The 23,638-nt window shown below is 40.4% G+C and overlaps 3 protein-coding genes across 3 annotated transcripts; all 3 read right to left on the reverse strand.

Moving 5' to 3' along the window:
• Positions 1-31: 31 nt before the first annotated feature.
• rps15 (ribosomal protein S15) lies at positions 32-2,874 on the reverse strand. The gene is made up of 4 exons (XM_041056307.1): positions 2,812-2,874; positions 2,321-2,406; positions 1,374-1,608; positions 32-195 (listed from the first exon to the last, which is right to left on the reverse strand). The coding sequence occupies exons 1-4, from the start codon at positions 2,812-2,814 to the stop codon at positions 82-84; spliced, it is 438 nt and encodes a 145-aa protein (XP_040912241.1). The 5' UTR covers positions 2,815-2,874; the 3' UTR covers positions 32-81.
• A 1,983-nt stretch (positions 2,875-4,857) lies between these two features.
• Positions 4,858-11,642, reverse strand: cnn2 (calponin 2). Its single transcript, XM_041055470.1, has 7 exons — positions 11,395-11,642; positions 8,541-8,662; positions 8,359-8,425; positions 7,729-7,866; positions 7,492-7,608; positions 6,634-6,780; positions 4,858-6,306 (listed from the first exon to the last, which is right to left on the reverse strand). Exons 1-7 carry the CDS (start codon positions 11,449-11,451, stop codon positions 6,001-6,003), a joined length of 954 nt encoding a protein of 317 aa, XP_040911404.1. The 5' UTR covers positions 11,452-11,642; the 3' UTR covers positions 4,858-6,000.
• Positions 11,643-13,680: 2,038 nt separating this feature from the next.
• crsp7 (cofactor required for Sp1 transcriptional activation, subunit 7) lies at positions 13,681-19,776 on the reverse strand. The gene is made up of 3 exons (XM_041056031.1): positions 19,466-19,776; positions 18,312-18,386; positions 13,681-18,224 (listed from the first exon to the last, which is right to left on the reverse strand). Exons 1-3 carry the CDS (start codon positions 19,535-19,537, stop codon positions 16,512-16,514), a joined length of 1,860 nt encoding a protein of 619 aa, XP_040911965.1. The 5' UTR covers positions 19,538-19,776; the 3' UTR covers positions 13,681-16,511.
• Between the last annotated feature and the right edge of the window lie 3,862 nt (positions 19,777-23,638).

The following is a 23,638-nucleotide window of genomic DNA, read 5'->3' on the forward strand; positions in this document are numbered from 1 at the left end:
ATGCAGAAGAAAGGAAAGCAGACAAGTTATCTGGAGCACCCAGTTTTTTTTTCTTTTATTTATACAAAGAATACAGCCATTCTACTTCAGAGGGATGAAACGAGAAGAGTGTGTGGCTCCAATACCAGGGCGACCGTGCTTGACGGGCTTGTAGGTGATGGAGAACTCACCCAAGTAGTGACCACACATCTCAGGCTGTGGAGAGGAAAAACAGTATTATGTTAGTAACAAGACAAACACATTAGTTCATAAACAGTAAAAGTACACAACACTAAAGTAGGAGGTGGTAGTGGTGAGAAATCAAGCCAGAATTTTATTTAGTGACTGACACGCTATTCAAAAGAACTAAGATCCAACTCACACTTTAGAAAAAAAAATCTTACTTAAAGTAATTTGACTATGATACCAGAAGTGGCAACTATATATACATTAAACTTCAAGCCATATATCAGTGTGTTCTGATTTAGTAGCTGTTAATGTCACCATGGTACTGTATAATATAAGATGGATTAAAACCAGCCAAAATTTGGGGTAATGTGGTTTGGAATTTGTTAGCCTGCATGTTCCAGAAGGCAATGTTTTTGGCAGCACTTCCATTATTCTGCAGCATCCTACTTTCATATTAAATAACAAAACCATAATGTTCTAAGTTGCTTATCACATGGCTTTGAATGTTCTGCATACTGAAGCTGTAAAGTTTTAGGCTGTGTTCTACAGAGAGAAATTTAACATGTTCCCCTATGGGGACATCTGAGTGAAATGGATGACAAAGAAGTAGGTACGACTGAGGAAATTTGCATGACAATGCATAATAAAGCACAAGAAGGATTAACTTAAAATTTGCCAAAAATAATATTTCAACATCTGTATCACCTTGAGTAATCTCACAAAGGTTTTATTTTTCATATCTATAGTTCTGCACTGATGGCGCTATATGACAATAATGTATTTACTGTCCATTTACATGGAATGATCCCTACATCTGTTGTCATTTGCAGCATCGACTGAGCAGGAGGATTTGTTTTTACCAACTCAAACTGTATGCCTAATGCTTTGCCCCCAAAAATAAAATTAAAAATAAATAAATAAATAAATAAAAAATAAAAATCACAGAGACAACTGAGCAGGAATCACAATACCAAATACGGTACTTTAGACCTCTTAGTGTACAGTTCATCAAAGAAGCCACATTGCCTTCACCAATGTAAGCTTTGTTTGAGTCTGTTCTCTGAACAGATGATGCTCATTATGTTTTAACCTTACTGTTAATTTGTGACGTGCTTTCTTACAAACATAATGGATGTGGAGGTCCCCAAAAGCCCAGATTTCAAAACATACACACGTACTCTCACACCTAACTGATGGCACCTCACCTTGATTTCAACCTGGTTGAAAGTTTTGCCGTTGTACACGCCAACCATGGACCCGACCATCTCAGGCAGAATGACCATGTCCCTCAGATGAGTCTTCACCACCTCTGGTTTCTCCATGGGAGGAGCCTCCTTCTTTGCCTTGCGCAGGCGCTTGAGGAGGGACTGTTGCTTGCGGCGCAGGCCACGGTTCAGCCTCCTCCTCTGGCGGGCGCAGTACAGCTGCATCAGCTGCTCACTACAGAGGAAGCGAAGACAGTGATGTGAATAAATACCCCTGACAACCTTAGAAACAAGTTGCTTGTAAAATGCAGACACGCAGTACAGTTCAGGTGCAGATGTTGAATGAAAAATCCTGTGTCCTTTAACAACCTTTCCATCCTGTTAGAAGTCACACAAGTACCAATTTCTACAAATACTGGGTTTGTTTCCAGCTCAAAGTTGACAAAGCATTTCCAGTTTTAGTGTGGTCTCCAGCCAGAGGTCAGACTCGCAAGTCAGAATTTCTTTGTTCAATTTTAAAATTCACAAGATCATGATCAGCTGTGTTTGAAGGTGGCCAGCAAGGTTCATCAAATTAACATCTGGGGAAAATCATACTTTCAGTGAGAGAAAGGCTGTTGTGCCTGATAGAAGCCTCTCGTAACACAATAAGTGACAACCAGATTTCAAATGACAAACATTTGAATCAAATGAGGCACAAAACTGAATCAAATGAGGCATTCAAAGGACCTACATTTCAGATTTTAGAATGATTGACGTGCCAAAACCATAAAGCTATTTCTGTGAATACATACACATCTTGCAAAAAAACTGTCTATATACAGAGAAATTCTGAGACGGATTTAACACCCACACTATTTCCATGAAGCGAAACCTCACATTCCAGCCAGTGAAGCTAAGTGTAGCTACAACTGGACACAATGCAGCATCGGCAGTGTGTCACTTACTAGGACATGTCCAGAAGCTGGTCCAGGTCCACACCTCTGTAGGTGAACTTCCTGAAGGTACGCTTCTTCTTGATCTCGGTATCGGCCTGGAAGAGACAAGACGTCCCCGGTCAGTATGTAACTTACACAGCATTAACATTCGGCCGCAAATAACGACTGCGTTCAGTGTCATGGATATAAAGCGATAGGACAGCTTAATAAATCTTACAATAGTGCTATACGAACATTATAAAATGAAGTCACGTTTAACTAATAGTACAGGCTATGTAGAACCAACGGGTTAGCTTAGCCACTGACGGCCATAGCTTAGGCTAATACAGAGCCTACAAACGTAGAATTATCTGACATTTTGAGCAACGATTTTCTGATGAATGACCAGTGAACGTGTGTAACTGTTTGATGACAGAGCGTGGTATCCTAAACATGTACTCTAGAGCTTGGATGCATGTAGATTGTAGTTTCACAAGCTTCTCGATCTGTTAAACACCTACCATCTTGCCTGATGTTCCGGGAGGGAAAGAACGGCCTGAATTCTCGTTGGACTGATATCGCGCGACTTGAGGCAAACATCCGGCGAAGGGCTTCCGGCGTCAGTCCCTTTTGTGAACAGCAGGTAGTGCAGTTATACCATAACTCCAGTTTCTGTCCAGTGTCGAGTTTCTACCAACGTGTCTCGTTTTGATTGTCGTTTCTGTACATTACTACTTAGCTCAGTCTTACTCCTACATGTCAAGAAAACAGACAGTTAAAGAAAAAACATTATGTTAATGATTTGTATGTTTGTTTTTTAACGGACCTGTGGCTTTAAGGTTAAAGGTAACTACATCTACTCAGGTATTAACTACAGTTTTGAGGTACTTGTACTCACTACAGTATTTCCATTTCATGCTATTTTATCTCCTAATTCAATACATTTTAGGGGGGGTATTTTACTCCTCTACATTCACCTGACACTTTACTAGTTATTTTCCAGATTGAACTTTTGCAAAAACACATATGGAAAGATCATAAAATAGAATACAGTGTTTAAGATTAATTCTGTGATGAAAACCTTACAGAGAAGCAGTGTAGGGTTGGGTGCCTTCTCACATTTATACACATTGTATGTCTATGAGTTGTTACCAGCTCCACCAAAGCAACATTCTCACATGGTTTCATTTAAACAACTATTTGAGGCTCAGAGTTAAAACTCTCCAATATATCACATAAAGCAAAGTTGAGAGAATATACACATTTGTACAAAAGAACTTTGTTTTGTTCTTTTCTTTCATGCCCCGTTAATCATCTCACAAGCCCTCAGGTTTATCATGTGGCCACTGGACTAAACCGATTAATTTTATTTAGACTAACTCCACTTCAGCCAGCTACAACGGTAAAATGCTGCGTAAACAATTATGCCTCAGTATTAATCTCATAATGTCACATATAACAGTTTATCAGTCACAGGGGGCCACTTTTCTGCAGGATAAGTACTTCTGATACTTTAAGACCGCTTTGCTGAAAATACTTTTTTTTACATTTACTTGTAGTAAATGCATTTACTAAAGTATGGGACCTTACTTGAGACCATCACATTTTCAGGGTTAGAGTTAGCAACCCTGCAGTAACCAGCCAATTATAACAACACATACAGTATTTTCCAATTCCTCTACTGGCATCTAATCATTCAGATGGTTCAGGGTTTATTTACCAAAGTTCAGATATGTCCTGTCTGCCTCCACCCTGATACAAGGGTGAAGGACTATCTAATTTGTATTTATTCTAATTTTGCCAGTGTTAAAATGTTATAGTCCTTTGTGTCTGTGATATATCAGCTTTGCTGTTGATGAGAAAGTGAAATGTGAAAGTCTGAAAATCTGATCGTGGGGATTATTTTAAACTGGCTTCCTTTATTTTTTTGTTATGCAATGTTGTTTGAAAAATGTATAGTCTGCATTCAGGATGTGGCTTCAACCAATTTGAGATGGGCACAGTTGTCTGCATAACACAACAATGAAGATGTAATTCAGTTCAGTGTAATTCAAACTTTGATTATTAAGTTTTTGAAATGTACACTTTCAGTGCTCCACAAATGTCATCCATCATCACTGTTTTGGAGCACAGGGACAAAAACACTCTAAACCTGGACAAAAACTATCTGTGTGACTGGATGCCACAGAAAGCCACGTGTGAAAAGGTTTCAGGTGAACCGACTCTTTAAAGCGTACCATGTGTCTGTTTCACAAGAAAGAAAACTTGCAGTGGTATACTGCGCTGTGCTGTAATGTGCAACTTCAGGACTGAATGCAGAGCCAGTGTTCCATGGCCCTTCCGGTCTTTTAACACATCATCTCTGGTCATATTATTTGCCATCTCATCACATATCATCTCTTAAAATCTCTGATAAATATGCCTCAATACGGCAACTAAAGGATGTCTGTACATTATCTTTATTACTCAACAGTTCTACATCCCTGCAGACTAAGAGATGAGTCACAGGCCTGTCCTTTGTGCTATACATTACATGGGTATTTTTTCCAAACTGAATCAACACCAGATAATGAATACACATCTTTATTACACCGTATTCACAAAAAAAAAAACATACTTCTCAATTCAAACATTTTTTTTCCATTGGCATAAAAATAACTCCAGAGGAAAAACTACAGTCCAATACAAAATGTTATTCAGAGTTAAGGTACAAAATAGCCCCCATTCAAATCACAAATAAGCATAAATAATAATCTTACTGATCAAATATAATCATAGGATTGGTTCACATATCAACCATTATTTAAGAAGGATTCACTTAAACATTACTCAATGACATAAAAAAGAATCCAGTATTCTTGCTTGGAATGTTGCAAACTTCACTTGAGTATTATTTTATCCACTCCCCCACTTCACTGTCTTTAATCCAAAGAAAACAAGCTCAACTCCAGTTGGAGTGGTTATACAAACAAAGGAAATATTTCCTCCATTAAAGAAAGAAAAAACTGAAATAAGTGAGAGAGAAGAATGTAAGATGGTTAAACCGGTTTGTTCTTTAAAAAAAAAAAAAAAAAGTTTGTTCCCTCATCTGTTTGAACAACTAAAACATTTATTTTACTACTGCATATGTCAATGACCAATACTGAAGGGAATGAAGAAGATACTTAAGAAGTAACAAACACACACAAATGTACATTCTCATTCATGGGAATTACAGAAATAAATTGATGAAGTTTACACAGTCGATACAACTATTATAGATAAGCACAAGCATGGGTGTTTTGATCATAACATGCGTTTCCTGCCAAAAAAAATAAAAATCCCTCCTTATGTTTCACTTTTAGTTTCATGGTGCCCTTACAAAAACCTAGGGAAATCTAGTGGGGCTTTGGCACATTAAAAAAATATCCCTGGGACAGAAAAGCTAAAAGCTAAGCCAAGAAGATTGGCTTTTGTGGTCACTTTAAATACTGAAAAAAAAAAGAAAGGAAAAAAAAAAAATCACAGAAATGCAGTTCATGATATGTGTAACATTGGTCTTGTACAAATAGGGCTAAAAAAACAATTTCATACAATACTAAAAGGATATGACCCAAAAAAGGTGCATCATCCTGTGGATATAAAAATAAACTGCCTGCCTTGAGGTCTTCTTGCAGAACATGCCTCCTTTGTACGATCTCGCTTTCCCTTCCCCAGCTCCTTCCTTCCTCCTAGTAATCTGTCCCATCGTCGTGGTACACCTGCTCTTCCTCCTGGTAACCCTGGTAACCCTCGTCTTGGTAGTCTGGGATATAGTCGCTGGTGCCCCCTGCCCCGTTCTGATCATCTGCAACATCTCCAGCTTTAGGACAGTACTTGGCGTCATAGATCTGACGTCCCAAGCCGAAGTTTTGACCGCTCTGGTTGGCTCCGTGGCTGTAGCCCATCTGTAGGGACATGGTGCTGTTGTCACACTTGTCTGTGCCCAGCTTCTGGTCGTAAATGGCACGTCTTGTACCTGGAGCCGTCATCCCAGCCTGTAGTAGAGACAGACAGATAAAATAAAGGAAATGAGAAACACATTTAATTCACTTTTTTCCCTACCATTTTATGAGGTTGTAACATTTATATTACAATTATCTTTCCCATACAGGCATTAGAAAGTTCTAAACTGAGTACTGATTTCACTGAGCCCAGTTTTTACTTGCTGTAGAGAATCTAGGAGTTTACAGGTTTCTACAAGACTAAACATAACACAAGTTTACAGCAGTGAGAGGACAGGAAATGAGCGATACCCTGAGGCTTATTTCCGCTGAGGTCCTATAATACCAAGTTTATGAGAAGTTGGGGTTATGTTGCGGTACCTGACTCGCCCCCTTGTTGGTTCCCATTTGCAGACTGATGGTTGTGTTGTCCATGGGGGGCTGGATTTGAACTTTGGGGTCATATAAGTGTCTCCTGGTGCCATATGCATTCATCCCTGCTTGGCTGGCACACTTGTTGGTCCCCATCTACAGAAAAAAGACAAAAAAAAACACCACAATAAATCTTTTATTATTTTTTTTAACAGATACATAAAACAAGAGTGTGCTTTAAACAAAATTGCTGCACTTCTACAATAACACACAAAAACAGTGGTAGAGTGTTGCATAATAATTCAGGCAAAAAACAAAAACAAAAACAGTTTCAGTCACCTGTTGTTAACAGTAAGTTGTATTGTAACCTTTCCCCACTGTTCAGGTAGCTCTCATATCTACTTGACATCTTTCTTGGTGACAAAAACAACAATAACGAAACAGAGAGGCTTAAGAGAGGCTGTGAGAACAATGGGCCGCTCTTACACAGAAGTATGCTAAGCTTGACATGAGATCATGACATGAGTTTCGCAATAGTTTCGCCACATGCAGGGGTGAGATCAATTTTGCAAGAATGTGAAGTGCCTTTCCTCTGTCAGGCCCAGGCAAAGCTATCAAATTAATAAGCCATAAAGGATTGTGTGGAGTACTATTACACAGCCCAATACTTTTTTCCCCCCTTTATCGACAAATTGGCAAAACTTTATTCTGTCCCACTGGATTATTTTGCCGTCCGGGAAGGCGAGTATCACTGTCAGTCCTGTACCAACATAAACTTCATTTTAGGTTGAAGTGTACGCGGACTTTGGACTCTTTTCACATTTCAAAACCTGCTGCTCACACAGGAGGTCTCCAAACAAAATGTACCTGTAGGCCAATGACGCACTGTCCAGCCTTCATCTTCTCCTCGTCAAACATCCTCTCCTGCTTGTCAGCGTACTTCACCCCGATATCCACTCGTGACTGGCAGCCCTTGGTCTTGGCCTTAAGAGAAAATACAGTGTAGGAAGGTCGTCATGGTGGATTTCCTAAAATCCGGTCACACACATTGAGGTGATGGCAAAACATTACTCAGAGTACCAGTGTCTCATTTGTAAGACTCACCATGCTGGCCAGCGCAAGCAGCGTTGTCTGGACCTGCGTCATGTTGCCACTCTCGAAGAGGTCGTTGGCTTCAAAGATATCGTGAGGCTTCAGACCGTACACTGTGATGGCTTTGATGAAGTTTGTTAGGTTCTCCAGCTAAAAAAGAAAAAAAGAAGAAAAAGATCAACAACAGTGTTTATGCAGAATTTATAATGTCAGATGTGAGATTAATCCTCCGTTTACACACCATCTTAATGTTCTTATTAATAAGATGCAGTCGTTTATCTGTAAAAACAGTGTGTTGTCTCAGATATGGGAGTGTGTTTACAGTGACTGGTTACACCTCAGTGAAGAAACCAGTTTCAAAATGTGCTTACAACACTGCCAACATGCAAATATAACCGTGACCAAGCATGATTCAGTGCGCTGACATCCCAACTGGTAGCACACATTTCTCACACATCTGTTGTGCTTTAAATGTTTGCTGTTCGTCGACCACGCATTAAAAGCACGTCTCTATCTGCAAGTGGCATCACTACCGTCAATGAACCAGTCGTACCAAAAAGCACAAAGTGATGTCATTGGGAAGCAATTAGCACAATTTCACCACACCTTCATTTAAAAGGCATGTATCATCAACTGACTCACCTGATGCCAGTTCAGCGCTGACTGGTTGACCTTCTTCACTGAGCCTGGTTGAAGTTTGTTGATAAGACTGTGACAGAAAAGCAGAAAGAAAAGAGGGAAATAGTTGAGTTTTCCAAACCCCTGTACATGGAAACATGAAAACAAACGATCAGTGTGACGGACACTCGATGGTCTCTGCTTACTTGCACAGAATGACTCCATTCTTCAGGCCTTTCTGGAAGTCCGGGCCAATGGAGGAACCGGTGATGTCTTCGATCCAGATCCTCAGCTCCTCTTCTTTCTGAAGGTCATACTTCTGTGCGATCTGATTGGGCAGAGAGGCAAAAGATGACGTGTGTCCCCCACAAGTAGAGACAATAAGCAGTAGCTCATTAGATGCATTCATAGAGTTTGTCATGAGTTTGTCACGCCACTAAAGATTTCTAAGAATAAAAGGCACTGCTTACTAAACTGTGTCTCTAACAATGACAGAATATATTAAAGTCTGAATAATCATATGTCACATAACTTGCTATCATTTGTCCTCAGAAGTGTGTTGTGACTGCATGATATCATGTTTCATGGTCACTCCTGAATTTTGCTTGGCTCCAGTGTAGTATGCTATGTCTACAGAGGGGTTTTTGTCTTATTTAGTCCTCATAAAAAAAGGTGACACTGACATGACCTAACACAACACACACACATACACACACACACACACACACAAGGATATCCTGTTTGTTAAACTGCTAAATTCTACACAGGAAGGCAGCGGCTGAAAAAGGGAGGGTGGGTGAGCTTTATGCGGCTTAACAAGGCACAAAGATCGACCTTCTTTTAAGGATATCAATTTTAAGGTGTTACTTTGATTTATAAGCTTGTTTTGATTGAGTGGCATAGGTGTAAGAAATGTGTTACACTGGCACTGAAAGAGGCCATTCAGGAAGTGTATTATGATCACATAAACAACAGTTCAGTCTGCTACCAGAAACATACCAGAAAGCAGATATTGGGGGGGGGGTAAAAAAATCAATGACTGCATTTCTTCTCCTCCAGTATAGGACAAGGTGTCGAATGGGCTGCGTGCAAACTATCAACCGGCTAACAACCTCCCTCTGTTCCCCGAGGGCAATCTGAAACTGAACCGCAGAGCTTAACCTACTATATACATAGAAGCTGGCCGCACTCAGCTCACAGCTGGTTGTACTCTTAAGGAATTTCTGTCTTCTAATTACATTTCCTTCATTCAGTTATCCCCTTATTAAAAAACAATACTGGCTACTTTAATTGCCCACAAAGAATTCTACAGATGTAATTTACCGAGACAAGCTGAACACAAGGAATTTATTCCACAGTGCTCGGATGAAAGAGATGAATGAAGCAGCGAGGGTGCAGGATTGTGTGTGCTGAGCCAATGAATGAATACAGACTGTGAGGACACTCCAAAAAACCAAAAAGTTATATACACTGCAGCTGTTTAACTTCAGTTTCTAAACTTCTTACCGGTAGATTTTCTGTGTCCATGAGTTTTAAAGCAAAAAGGAAAAAAAAAGAGGAGGGGAGGCTGAGGAGTGTAAATGCCTAAATGCCTCACATTTCACAGAGGGGGGCTACGTCACCAGTGGCAGGAAATACCACTCCAGCATCTCTTAACCCCCCAACCCCTCACCCACCCCCCCCCCCCCCCCCCTTCAAGGACGCCACTATTAACAGACAGAGGAAATCTACATGTTTTCTTTACGTCCCGCACTGTGGAAATTTGGGGAGGGGACCTGACCCTTTCTCTCCCATACAAGGGCACGGCCAAGAAACGCAGATGAAAAGCTGAAGGTGAGTCAAAGAAACTCAAGGGACAAGGCCAACTGAACACCAAACACATCTAAACGCAGGTTAACTGCAACTTAAACCACATTTGAGGAAATCAGAATCAGAATAACTTTATTAATCCCCGTAGGGAAATTCTTACTGTTACTTAACTCCCAGTTGAAAATGAAGAAAAGAGGAAATCTTTTAGAATAAATAAGTGAAGTGAAAACTAAATAAAAGTATAGTATAATGAAAATAAGTAAAAGTAAATGATGGCCAAGCTAATGAACAGTCTCACACAGTAACACAGCATCTATTCCCTGTATTATTAAAGGGAAAGTTGTCAAGGTTGTGCACAATAACATGGTCAGGAGAGTAATCTCCCGCATCAGCCCTGGTATTTTAAGTGGATCCGGGTGTGCAGGGATCTGCTCAGACAGGTCTAAATAAACAAGGTGCTTTCCTCACCAAGGCCCCACTCGAGAAAGTTACACATTACCCAAAGAGTGGGATTAATCTTAGAGACTGGTTTTGGTTTGAGTGCCTTCGGTCTGCACAAGCGGCTTGTTGTACAGACTGAAATGTGAAAGAAAAATCTCCCCTCTCGCACTGATTTGACATGATACGAGGGAAGAATTGTTTTCACCACGAGAAGCAGAACGACACCTTACCACAAGGGGGGAAGTTGAAATGTCTGAGAAGCAATTTAAAAAAAAAAGAAAGAAAGACAGACACAGGAAAGAGTAATAACGTGGATGGACGGCATCCAATCCAGGGACTAATAGGTGAATTACATTAACTGCTAATGCGGGTCACAACGCCGGGCAACAAGCTGCACGAAGAACAGAAAATGCTGGAAAAGGGGGTTTAACAATTTTGCCACAACGACATACTTCTTTGCCAAGAGGGACAACGCCCATAGTCCGTTTTTAAGTTAGTCTCCTGCAGAGGAAAATGAAAACTAAGCCGTAAAGCGCTAAGATGGATATAGACTCTGCAAACTACTCGAACTCGTAGGAAAGTTAAATGGAAACAGAAAGTTAGTTTAATGTTTAAAAAAAAAAAACTTCAACCTCTGTGTTGACATTGTCTTTTCATCCACCTCTGACTACCTTTTTAACCTGGGCACGCGCATCAAAATGGAGGCCAGGTGACTTTGATAGTGGCGTTCCAAGAAAAGCACAATGGTGATGGGAAGAAAAGTTCAGTACAACTTACTTGATAGGGTGAATTAAAAATATATTCACTTACCTTGTTTTTCACCTCCGCAGATAATCCGTAGGCAGGACCTTTGTTAAAGGAAGCCATTGTCAAAGAGTTGTGATATTGCTCTTAGAGTAAAAGAAAGTAGAGACACTGACTTGGGAGTAAAAACTGCGCTAAATAATCTTCGACTTTCTCTTCCAATGAAACGTCGGTGAGAACTAAATACTTCCTTTCTCTTTTACGGCCGCCAATTAGAGCGCTCCCACGGTTTCTATCAAACGCAAAGAGTCAAGATAGTTCACTCGTGATGGTACAGCAATATACAGCGCGGAGGCGAAAGCTTGGAAGTGCCTCTTATACGAGTGGGACCAGAAAAAAAAAGTAGGCTTCATGAATATTCAACACAAGACTTGAGCAACATGTAATATTAGGACTTTTACATTTTTTTTATTTAAAAAGGAAGGGGGCAAAAGTCGAAGAAGACAGAGGAGAGACCCACGTGAGGTTAGTTAGTTAGTTATTGCTTTATTGCTTCAGGTGGCGTCATCTAAAAAAACATCCAGTCTCTAGTCAGTTGTGATGCTAAATGTTAGGTAAGCGACATGCTATATACAAAGTCACCTACAGCCCTGTGCAGCCACAGGGGATGCCATTATATAACCTATATCACAAACTCCGTACTCATTCAGACCCAGTACAACATTCAAGCTCCCACCCACGGCGGAAGTACGCAGACGGGAATCCTCTTGCTTCTCCTGAACACTCTTTGGCTGTACTCTTCGTTAATCGAACCTAGGCTCCACCTTTCCCCTGCTCTTCCTTAGGTCGCGATTGATATCAAAAACTCCTTATATGGAAGGAAACTTCCCAAATTCCTGAATGGTGGGAGTGATCCACGGGTCCCACCCTGCATACCAGACGTGCAGCGGACCAGACAAATTGTCGCATTTTTTTGAGTCACTGTCGATTTAAAAAAAAAAAAAAACGTTTCGAGGAACTAAACTAAGCACAATGAGCTACTGAGTTGACGTAATGTCGGTGCCATGGGGGTTTCAGATAACAGATACAACTTCTCTTCGCTTGCCAAGATTTGTAAAACTCCTCCAGGATAATGTCCGGTGATTACACTTTGACTGCAGTTTACAGGACAGGATTGTTTCCTTCTTTATATCATTAATGACACTGCATAACTGAACCTGACTAAGTTAGAAAGACTGGGAGTTCTTTTCATGTCACAGGGGATTTTTCTGTCTTTTCTGACTTTCATGTCAGGTCCACACAGTAATAGCAGGACTGGTTTATACCACGTTGCTTCATCTGGGAATGAAAAGCAACAACCTTCAGATGGAGCTCAACTTGAAAAATCTATCTAATGTGAGGATCCTGAGTCTGGAGCACGTTTTTCTGTAAGAAGTCAATTTTACTACTTAATCCTGAAGGCAACAGACTGCTATTCAAACTACATGACAACGTAACATTACTGACTGTTCCTCCTAACATAAACATCCGGAGAAACCATATAAATAATCACATATGTATATTTTCTCAATAAAGAAAGGAAGTTCCTTACAAGTACCTGTTTTCTAACAGGAAGCCTGCTCACTGTGACACATACCCAGCTGTTTTTCCAGAGAAGCTATAATCTAGTTACAGACAATAGTGCTATTGGTAAAGAGAGACACTGACCTTTGGACAGTCAGGAAAATCCAATTGGTGTAGTTAGTTACCTTAAAACTTGGCATTTGGTTCAGCTAGTCTGGTTCCACAGAGCATTTTAATGGTTCTTTTAACACCAGAATTGTGATTTGTGTTGGAAATTAAGTTGGGTGTTATCATTGAGTCAATGCATGTTTGAGGTTAGGGAATTTCTGACTGAGAGGTTTTGTGCTGAAAGTCACAGAGAAGGAACTCAGGTCCCAGGAATTAAAAGAATCAAAGGATGTCCAGTAATAGCAAAGCACTCAGAGATGTACTTTATCTAAGACCTCCTGTAAGTGAGGAGCATTTGTTTGTGGTCAACTGTTTTCAGACATCTGCCAACAAGTGTCCTGTTTTCTTATTAACTAGAGCAGAAATTAGGAAAAAAACATGTTCAGATGATTGATTTATCTTTTCAGCCATTTTACAAGCAAAAATTCTAAACGTTCACTGGTTCCTGATGCTTTATGTGTGAGGGACTTTGTACTGATGTTTGGATTGAAAGAAAAGAAAGAAACTTAAGAAATCATAAAATCATGTTGAGCTCAAGGAAATTATATTTGCATGTATTTTCTGACATCGACAAAACAATCAATATATGGAGAAAAAAAGTAATCAGTTAATGAAAATACTTATTGTAGCTGCAGGCCTAATGTCAACATCAGCAGATTTCAGTGAAATACACATTAACCTGATGGCTGAGTTTGAATCCTTCTCCACAGATTCTAACCAGACGACATGTAAAGTCTTGGAGAAGTAATAATGACGTGAGTCCAGGTGTTCCTCCTGTCTCTGACAATGTGTCTGGTCATGATGACAGCTGTACTTCTCAACTTTTATGTGGCAGGTAATTACATCATACAGGTGAGCAGAGGGCTCATTCAGAGTCTGAGAGTAAGCTTACAGGAAGGGATGACCGTCACTCATCCTGATAACTGTACTGAGATGACGTCAGCTCAGTGAGTCACGGCAGGGGATTGATGTAGCAATGATACTCCTGAGTCTATCAAACTGTCAGACACGTAGAGGCCCGTATGCAATCTCTGCTGAGGTTAACAGCACCAGTAAAAATGTCACTTTGTATACACAAGGCAGTTTCTTCACAGAGGTGGTAACAATTCCAGGCTTCCAGAGATGGAAGATGATCACAATCTGAAGTATGATGGTTTTATTTGAAAATAGATGGGCTACTATTTTTTTAGGCTCTATAAAAACAACAAGTCTGATCCATTAATTCCCACTGAACTGAAATTACTCACTGCATCCCACTGTTACATCACATACTGATGCAGACGGAGGAGACGAATAGATACTGGGCGCCCCCACATGGATGAACTGGGTAAGTACATACAACAAATTACAGCAGTGTCTACTGTGAAGCTCACAAAAAAAAGCAGAAGTACACAGAGCTCAGACTGACCATTTAGTGCACAATCGCACTGCAAAAGAGCCACCAGTCAGTCGACTGCGCTGAAGATTTAGATCATTTTATTTTTCAAACAATTGAGAGATGTTAAACACAGAACAAATAAAGATGCCCCAGTCAAAACTCCAGAAAACAGATTCTTATCAACCAGTTGTAGCACTTTTCCTTTATTGCCAGCTGTGTTGTTGTGCAGTTTCTCATTGTCTGCAGCTTCACCCTTGCTTGATCAATGTGTACAAAAAGTTAACAGAAACGGTGCATATACCAGCTTCATATTGATCATGGGATTTGGAATTCTCGCACATACACCCAGCTCCACGGACAGGCGTGTTTTTTTATGCGGAAGCAAATCCAGATTAACCATTTACCAAGGCACATTGGTAGGGATGAGTGACTGAAAAAAAAAAATGAACAAACAAACAGAGAGGCTGCTTAAAAGCCAATCTTAATTCAAATTATGTGAGAAAAAGTGGTAGTGACCGGAGAGTATAAAGGGAAATTCAAAATTAAGTATTAGTTGTAGCATGGACAATGCCTAGAAAATCTGACGCGCACAGCTTTCCTTCTCCCTTTTATGTCTGCTGTTTTTAAAAATGGAAGCAAAATAAATGCTACCTCAAACGGCATCCTAAATGTCTTCTAAACTCTTGAAAGCAGCTGAAAGAACCTTAAATGTGTCTGAATAAACTATCGGCACATAACTGTAACTTGTGGGAGCATCAGTCACTATTCACACTTGAATCAAGTCAGCGATGAAATGACCAACAAGTTGTCAACTTATGTACAAGTGCATAAGAGGTCTCAGTCCTGTACATTCAGTAAGGCTGTTTAAACTTAGAAAAATATTGTGAAGGAATTTCAGAAGGCAAACAATATCTAAAGGAATGGAAACAAAGTGAGTTCCAGCATTCAAACATTTCCTTGTTTTTCTTTTCTCTCAAATGCAAGTATTGATCAGCACCATCTGATTTGACATTCTGTAACATTTTAGGCTTGGGAGAGAATTAGTGGGTGGTGAGAGTTATCACTGTGGTAAAGTTCAAATTCTGAAGTAGCACCACACTATTTTGATGAAATAATTTGAAACCAAATAATTTTTCAGAGTAAATTTCTTCTTGAGAGCTGTTGAGTTTATATGGACATGTAAGAGCTGTGTGATAAGAGACAGAGAGAAAGAGCAAAAGTGGGTGTGAGGTGGAGTATGGAATGTTAATAACCAAATGCATCGGCTAATCTTAAAGAAAGGCCATGCAAAAACATCTGTATGTCCCCTTAGAGACAGAAGATTTAGTTGACAACATTGTGATGCAAACAAGGAAAAAAAAAAGAAGAAATCTTTTTGAACATTTGTTTTTTGATGAACTGGTCAAAAATAAATAGATGTATACATGAGACGAAATTTATAATTTACTCTTTATATCTCACATAAAGCTTCTTGTAACTGCCAAATACGCTCCAGTATTTCATACTCTGGACACGTTCAGCTCTACCTGTGCTAGATGAACTCTTTCAACACCTCTTCTGGGCACCACCATGGCGATCTGGACAGGACAGCTAAACCCCAGCCTTCCCTCACATTTAACACTAGATTGTAATTCCTCATTAGAAACTAGACGGTAAAAGAAGAGGGCACTATCATCCCAATGAGCCTGAAACAGGGGTACAATTCAGAACATTAAAAAATTCACATCATAACACCATTTCTGGTTGTCTGGGATAATTCTGCCCTCTTCTTCTTGGCTTTCTGTGTTAGTACCAGCACTCTGCAGCTAGGGCCTCATCATTCCTGTGGCTTTCAGTTTGAAAAATAAAACAGAAACAGCCCTTGATATTACAAACTCAACTATTCTTTCTTTTTTATTCTTTTTATACCAAAACCTCAATAGATTATCACAGAAAGAGGAAGAGGCATTGGGGGGGAGTTTAGCAGGCCTGGCTTTTGCCAAACTCACAGTGGACAAACAAAATCACAAAGTATCTTGTCTCTGCAGAGAGACAAAGAAAGGAGTGGAGAAGGACAGCAACCATCCCAAACCCCTCAGTCTAGGCAAACATATGGCAGGATGTTCAATTTGCTTTCATCCCCATGAGGGTCCAATGATATGCACTCTGTCCAATCATACCAGGCGCCCTTGGTATCATAACAACCATTCACCCCTGGCCAGTGCTGTGTGTGTATCCTGTCCAGGTCCTCGTCTGTCACCTCGCGGCTCACGCCTGGTAATTCCCCTACTGAGCTGTCCGTCTGCAGAACATGCGTCTTCCTTGATGCCTTAATCTCCTGCTCTTCCCTTTTCAGATACTCTGACATGAAAAAGTGTGCACTAGGGGCCTGGACCCCTGAGGAGGTGAGCACATTGCTCTGAAGGTTCAAGTAGGACTGGATGATTTCATTTCTGGACAGCTCCTTCCAGTTTGTCTGGTGGAAAGGGTTAGGGCTAGGGCCTGGGGCAGGGGCAGGGGCAGGGGCTGCGGCAGGGGCAGGCTTTGGGGCTGGGGCGGCAGGCTGTTGTACAGTGCTTTCAGTTCTCTGCCTAGACTCAGAAGGGTCAGGAGTGGGGGCTTCCTCTGTTTGAGAAGGTTCTTTATGTACCAGAGGTTTGATCTGACCTGTGACAGGGTCAAATGTTAGTCTGCGTTCTTTTAACCGTACAGGCTTAGTCGTGTCATCTATTTTCTGGCCATCTAAGTTGACAGAGTAGTCTCTAGACCTGTACTTCCTCCTTTTATGCTCTGAGTTAGGGGCCGTTGCCCCGTCTGTGTCATCAGACACAGTCATGACTCCCTCAGATGTCGGTCTGTGTGGTTCTGAGTTCTGTTGGGGGAGAGAGGTTGAAGGGGAGACTGACGGGGATTCCAGTGTTGCAGATATGTCTTGTGGTGGGCAATGAGGGGAGACTTCTGATGAACTGGCCCAGTGCATTGAGGACCTATGAGAAGAATGCGGCAGCTTGTCAGCATAAGATGCTTGGGCTGGGGAGGACACGGGCTGAGGCAAAGACAAGGGAGAGTCCCTAGAGGAAGGACTTGGGACTGGCGTTCCTTTTGGTGCATATACCGAAGAGCGCTTGGTCACTGTGTCCTGCTTCATGCTCCTTGGGCTGGTAGTGAGGCCACGGGGACTTCTGGCTTGGTAATAGCCCCCTCCTCCTCCTTCATCCAATCTGGCCTGTTGCTGCATAACAGCAACCTTGATCAAAGAGGAAGTGCTAGGTAGTTTGGCCGCTCCAGGAGAGCTGGGGCGAGGCTTGACAGCATTAACCGGAATTCTGTTGATTTTATCATTATCAAGGTGCTCTATTCGAGATCTGTCAGGAGACGGGACAACCTCCTGGTCAGGCAGGGCATCTGGACTGCCCGCAATCCCATTGGTGGGTGGTGGTGAAACAGAGTTATCATACGACGACATCTTGGAGATTTTTTCTGGTAAGTGCACTCCACTGTCTCTGTGCTCTGCCCGGCGCTTGCGACTGCTTGATTTTTCAGCTTTAGGTGAGTATGTGTTGTGAACATCATTTCTGATTTTGACTTCAGTGACACCCTTCCCTGACACAGAAATGTCAGGGGGAGAGGCATCTGTTCTGCATGGATGAGAACTGCCATTGGTAGACCCAGGTACACTCGCAGGCACAGCTGGCCCAGGTTCAATCAGCTTTCGCCAGTTTCTTAGGAGTTTCTTAGCACGTTTAGCAAGGTCTTCATCCTTGGTCTTCTTCCTTACATCATTGATCAACTTTCCTAGTCGGGTTTCCTACATAAGTAATGTGTGAGAGAGTCAGTCACAAATTAAACAACACACTTTCCACATGACATAGTAGTTCTTGAAATATTGTCTTACCTCAAGTGCTTCTTTGGTGATAGGGTATTTTTCAAGACAGGCAATTACCTCCAATACAACCACCATATTGCATATCTGTTGGGAAGAAGTACAAGTACTTTAAATTTCTTCTCCACACATATATTTGGTACTAGAATAAACTCGCCATTAACAGAGGAAATTTCAGTGAATGTGACTGTTAAATGGTCATTTTACTCGCACTTCTGATTTATTGAGGAAATCAAAGGCAATAGATGATTAACAAAGTCTACCAAAATAACGTGATGTCAGAAACACTCAGTACAGTATGTGGACAAACTCAAAGCTTTTGAATCGTGCCTGCAGGGTGTGTATGGGGTGCAAGTTAACGTTAGCTTTCACGTTAGCCTGGGAAACATTAGCTTGCCTATCTGGTTCACAGCGACAGTACAACGCTGAAAAGTAAAGATGGAAAAGTGTCAGCTCAAAGAACCCTGTTCGTTGCAAATGTTTTATCAAAAAGTGTGGTATGTGGAGAAAAACTCGAAGTATGAAAAATCACAAACTTTAATCTAAGCGAGTTTCTTAACCCTGTCGACAAAGTCAATCAGCGTCTGAGTGTCGGCAGACTTACCTGCGCTAGCCGAATTGGCTACCGCTAGCATCTAACTAACTTGAGAAGGAAGAACCCGACTATTTCCTACAACGTAGCTTTAGCTATTCAAGCTAAATGTAAGCTAGCTACCTATCACACTTCGTTAACATGGAATTTTTGGTATTAAACAGTATACAACGAAACGGTGGCCAGTTGGTTGCACGTGTAGATAATTTAATAGTAAAATAAGCATTCCCGGGGAACATGTATGCTTTTCTTTCGCACCGTTAAATACTCTAAAACCGCTTCGGCGTTACGGCTAAGCTAGCAGTTAGCATGCTATTTGAACCAACTAACGACAGACTACGGTCTAACCATGGCAACACTGCTGCTAAGTTAGCTCATGAGCTGTCAACTGAAGAGCTCGGCGTCTCTTCACGTTTCGTAGACTTGCTCGCCCAGAACATACAATATGCATTTTTCAGAAACAATAAATCCGTTAATTGACAGCTGTTTGGTGAACTGCCTTGTGTAGTGTGCTTTGGTGCAGGTAAACAAGCTAAAGTTCGCCAGGTAGCCTGCTAGCTTTAGCGTTACTCACATTGCTCTGACTGTCGATGGCCTGCAGCAGCCGGTCCCTCATCTGCTGCGGGGTTCCTGAGACCGTTGTCATTGCCTGTTCGGTGCGATCCGGAGGATGGAGGGAGGAATCCTCCAAAATGTAAACCGGGTGACAATGGTGACTCAAAAGCCGCTGCGGTACCACGTCAGGCGTCCGAACAGCATATTTTTCTGTCGCCTGTAAGGTAGAGGACTCAGTTTGTCTCACATGGAAGTGGGAAATGTGTGCGCTGTGTTGGCCGCTGGCTGCTGCCTGCTCGGCGCTCTAGCAACTCACTACCAGCTGCTGGATCCCTCAACGGCCTCCTGCTGCATGCTGGGATACGGTGTCTGCGCTTTGACGTCTGCACGTAGACAAGTAAACATCCCTGCCGTACACCTACACTCATGGGTAAGCCCCAGTGCTTCTTTCTAAATGCCTTTGTGATCTGTAATCAATTATTTTTTCACAGCAGATCATTGGACTGAACCATTGAATTTGAAACAGCCTGTGAAAGTCTGTGAGTCTATAAAAATGTCAGAAAATAGTGGACAGTTGCCATCAGTTTCCCTGAGCCTATGGGGATATTTCCAAAACACTTACACAGTCCAAAACTCAAAATATAAAGCAGAGGAGTGTAGCTAATCCTCCAAAATAATGTCTGGTATTTATTACCTGATAAAGTCTTCTTCAGTTCTTCAAAAAGCAAAGCTGTTGTTGATTAGAGCCCTCCTTTTTCACTCCTCCTAGGGCACAACATTTTTATATTTCTTTCGATAGTTGCATCAGTCACCAGCTTTCTATCTCTGTCTCTCACTCACACACACAAATACACACAAATGTTTTATATGGATGTGTTTATCACAACATGCAAGTTGCTATGAATGATGAATGTTGCTGACTTCATATTACAGCATTCCACCAGCAGATGGAGACCTGCAGTTTCTAAAATTGTGTGGAACTCAAAGAGCACAGCCGGGGGTGGAGGTGGGGGTTGAGCGTGGAGCAAGTTAGGATGGTTGGATCAGAGTGGTTGTAAAATACTCATGAGTCATTTGAGGGCATCAATTATGGCGACGTGCGAGGAATTGTCCTTTAAATTTGAACCACTGAATGTCGGTGTGAGGGGATCAGTCATACTTAGTTTTAGTGCACTCAGTTATGTTTTGTCCTAGTTGCTAAATACATACAAACAGAAAACTCAATGCCCACAATATAAACCAATAAATTAAAACCATAATCATGACCCCTACGTAATGTAAAAAAAAAAAAAAAAAAAAAAATCAGAAATCTTACCACCAGTTATCTTGGTCTTTACTCTTGTCTTACCCATCCCACATGCAAAATGTCCACTATCTACTCTATGTTTGTGTGGACAGAGTGGGAGAGGCAGGGCAAATGCTGGGCGTGAAGCTGTGCAGTGGGTGAGAAAGTCTAAGTTATGCCAGTTATGGGGGCTGCAATCATCACACAACTACTACTTTAGTTCTTCGTCTTCCAGTGCTATCTGTGGACCACCTAAAGACAAAATAAGATGAAACAACTCTGCTTATTCAGATATATTTATTCTCATTTCATTTACAAATAATAATGCAAAGATACAAAGACATAAGCCTTCACACGAGAAAAATACATCAGGTACAGTTCAAACAGAAGCATATTTCATCTTGAATATAGCACACATTTACAGCCAACTTGGATTCTTTTGGTCCGATTTGACAGTTAAATTAGAAAACACACAATTTGAAGAACAAGGTTTGAACCAGTCATCTTTTTTAAAGGGTTAGCTCAAAAAAGTACCAACTTGCCAAGCTGTGCTGCAGAATGCTAGATTTTGCATATTCTATGAGCATAATGTTTCCTGTTGCTGTGAGTGCACTATGGGAGCATAGTGCACCCCTTCACGGCAGTAAAATGCATGTGCAGCGTTTGGAATAGTATCACTGTACTCAGAAACAAAATACATTATATAACAATTTAGCTGCCATTGTATGAGGCTTGAACCAGCAGTGGGCTGTCCTCAAAATGCACACAAAGGATTCATAGATATGGGTAATCCACTGAGTGACCATACATGACTATGACTCCATTTCATCTTCCTGATTCAGGTTGTGTTTTAACATTATGTCACAAAATCAATCTACATATATCTATGTATATAAACATATATATATATGTATAGCCTGACTATACAGTATTTGTATCTGCTATTTCTCATGTTATTTCTTATTGTGTGTCTATGTTATTTCTCAGACAAGATGTATATAGTTATATTCTCTGATATAATATAAAATAGTGTTTGACAGCAGATTTATAAAATAAAGGCAAAACTAAATACTTAATTTAAAGTAAAATATGTCTAAACATGTCAAGGTATTTTCTGACATATTTTGAAATTCAGTATCATGCAGAAAAGAGATTTCCCAGGTAGTGGACAGGATATATCAGTCACATCTCTTTAAATTAAGCTGCAAGACTTTCAGTAATTATGTTCAATGTAAACAATGCATTGATAAGTTCATAATTTATGTATGAAATAATATGTACCGCAGTAAAGTGTTTTGAAAAAAAAAAACAAAACAAAGGAGAGGATGTGTTTCAACAGTTAGGAGGTTAATACGTCTCAGTTTTCTCTCATTTATGGCTGTTTTGAACTTTGGCTTTTTGGCTTAACTTTTGATTTAAAAGCAAAAAAAAAAAAGAAAGAGAATATACAGTGCTGATGACAGATTTATCATAAAGCTAAATCCAATAAAATCTAAACAGTACCTCTTCTCTTAGAAAAAAAAAAACCTTCTGACGGCATGTAGCTGATTATGCTCAATACATAGAGAGGGGAATTTACGAAGAATAAAATTCTGTAAATTAAGTAAAAAGTGCTTTCAGGGCCTCAAAATGCATACAGATGAAGGAAATATAATCAATTCATAAAACTTCAAAACCTCATGAACTTGAACGCAAATTGAATTATAGTCACACTATTGAAATTACATTATTGATTCACTGTTAATCTACACTGCAAGTGGTTCATGTGTAGCCTGTTAATCTAGATACAGTATTTAACTAAGTTGAAACGTTTTATGAAGAGAAAAACAAATAATGCTCTGTTGTAAACTCTTGTCTCTGTAAACACTGGTGTAACACCAATGGATACCTGAACGTTGATGCATAAAAAGGTGGCAGTAACGGGCGACACATCAGTCAGAGCTATCTACATGACCACAAAAAGGTTCAAAGAAATATCAAAACAGAAAATGGACCTACAAAGATGTCAGGCTCACTATAAAGTCTGAGGCCCAGCAGAGAGTATAGAGCCACAATGACATATTGCAGCAGAGTATTTCTCAGTGCATTTTCTCACTTTGACATCATATCACATAAAAGCACAAAAAACATTGTTCCTATATTAGCAATATACAAAGCTAGTCTACACCATGACATAATAAAACTCTGTGGGTGTTGCACAGAAAATAAGCACATACTGTATATTGCAGTGTAAAACATAGTACAGAACAACAGCTTCTACATGTGCATAAAAGGCTGATTACCATATTTCTGATGCTTTTAGGCTTCACGTAGCACTTACTTAGTCTACCCATGACGCTGAATTAAAAAGAGACAAAAGACGATTTTACCACACAAGAAAAACAAAACACTTAGACAAACAAAGCTGAACCCACCCTTTTAACGGACATAAAAACCCAAGCCATAAAGGGGAAAACATGTCCAACGAGTCATGCAGTCACAAAATTATCAAAATAGAAAAAAAAAAACACAAGCAAAAAACATTAGAATATCTTTTAAACAGGAAAAAAAAAATCTTCACGGTCAATAACTAAATTTCAGCTGATTCGATCACATTTTCCAGAACATTTTTGATTCACACTGTGTGAGAATAATGGTGAAATATGCTGGAACAGGAGGACCTTGACACACATTAATAGACATAATGTAGCAGCTACAGAACAGGCATTTTCATAGTGTGGAATATTGATGAGAAGTGACTATATAGTGTCCTAGAAAATACATTGTACTCCTTTTGTGGGCATTTGAATAACAATTATACCTGGACTGAATTTCAATATGGTTTCAGTAAAATACATTTCAGGGATTGATTGATCCCGCCTGGCAACAGTTTTGTGATAATATGCCCTGAAAATTTTGAGACATTAT

This window comes from Toxotes jaculatrix, chromosome 14, assembly GCF_017976425.1.
Source record: "Toxotes jaculatrix isolate fToxJac2 chromosome 14, fToxJac2.pri, whole genome shotgun sequence".
Taxonomy (NCBI): domain Eukaryota; kingdom Metazoa; phylum Chordata; class Actinopteri; family Toxotidae; genus Toxotes; species Toxotes jaculatrix.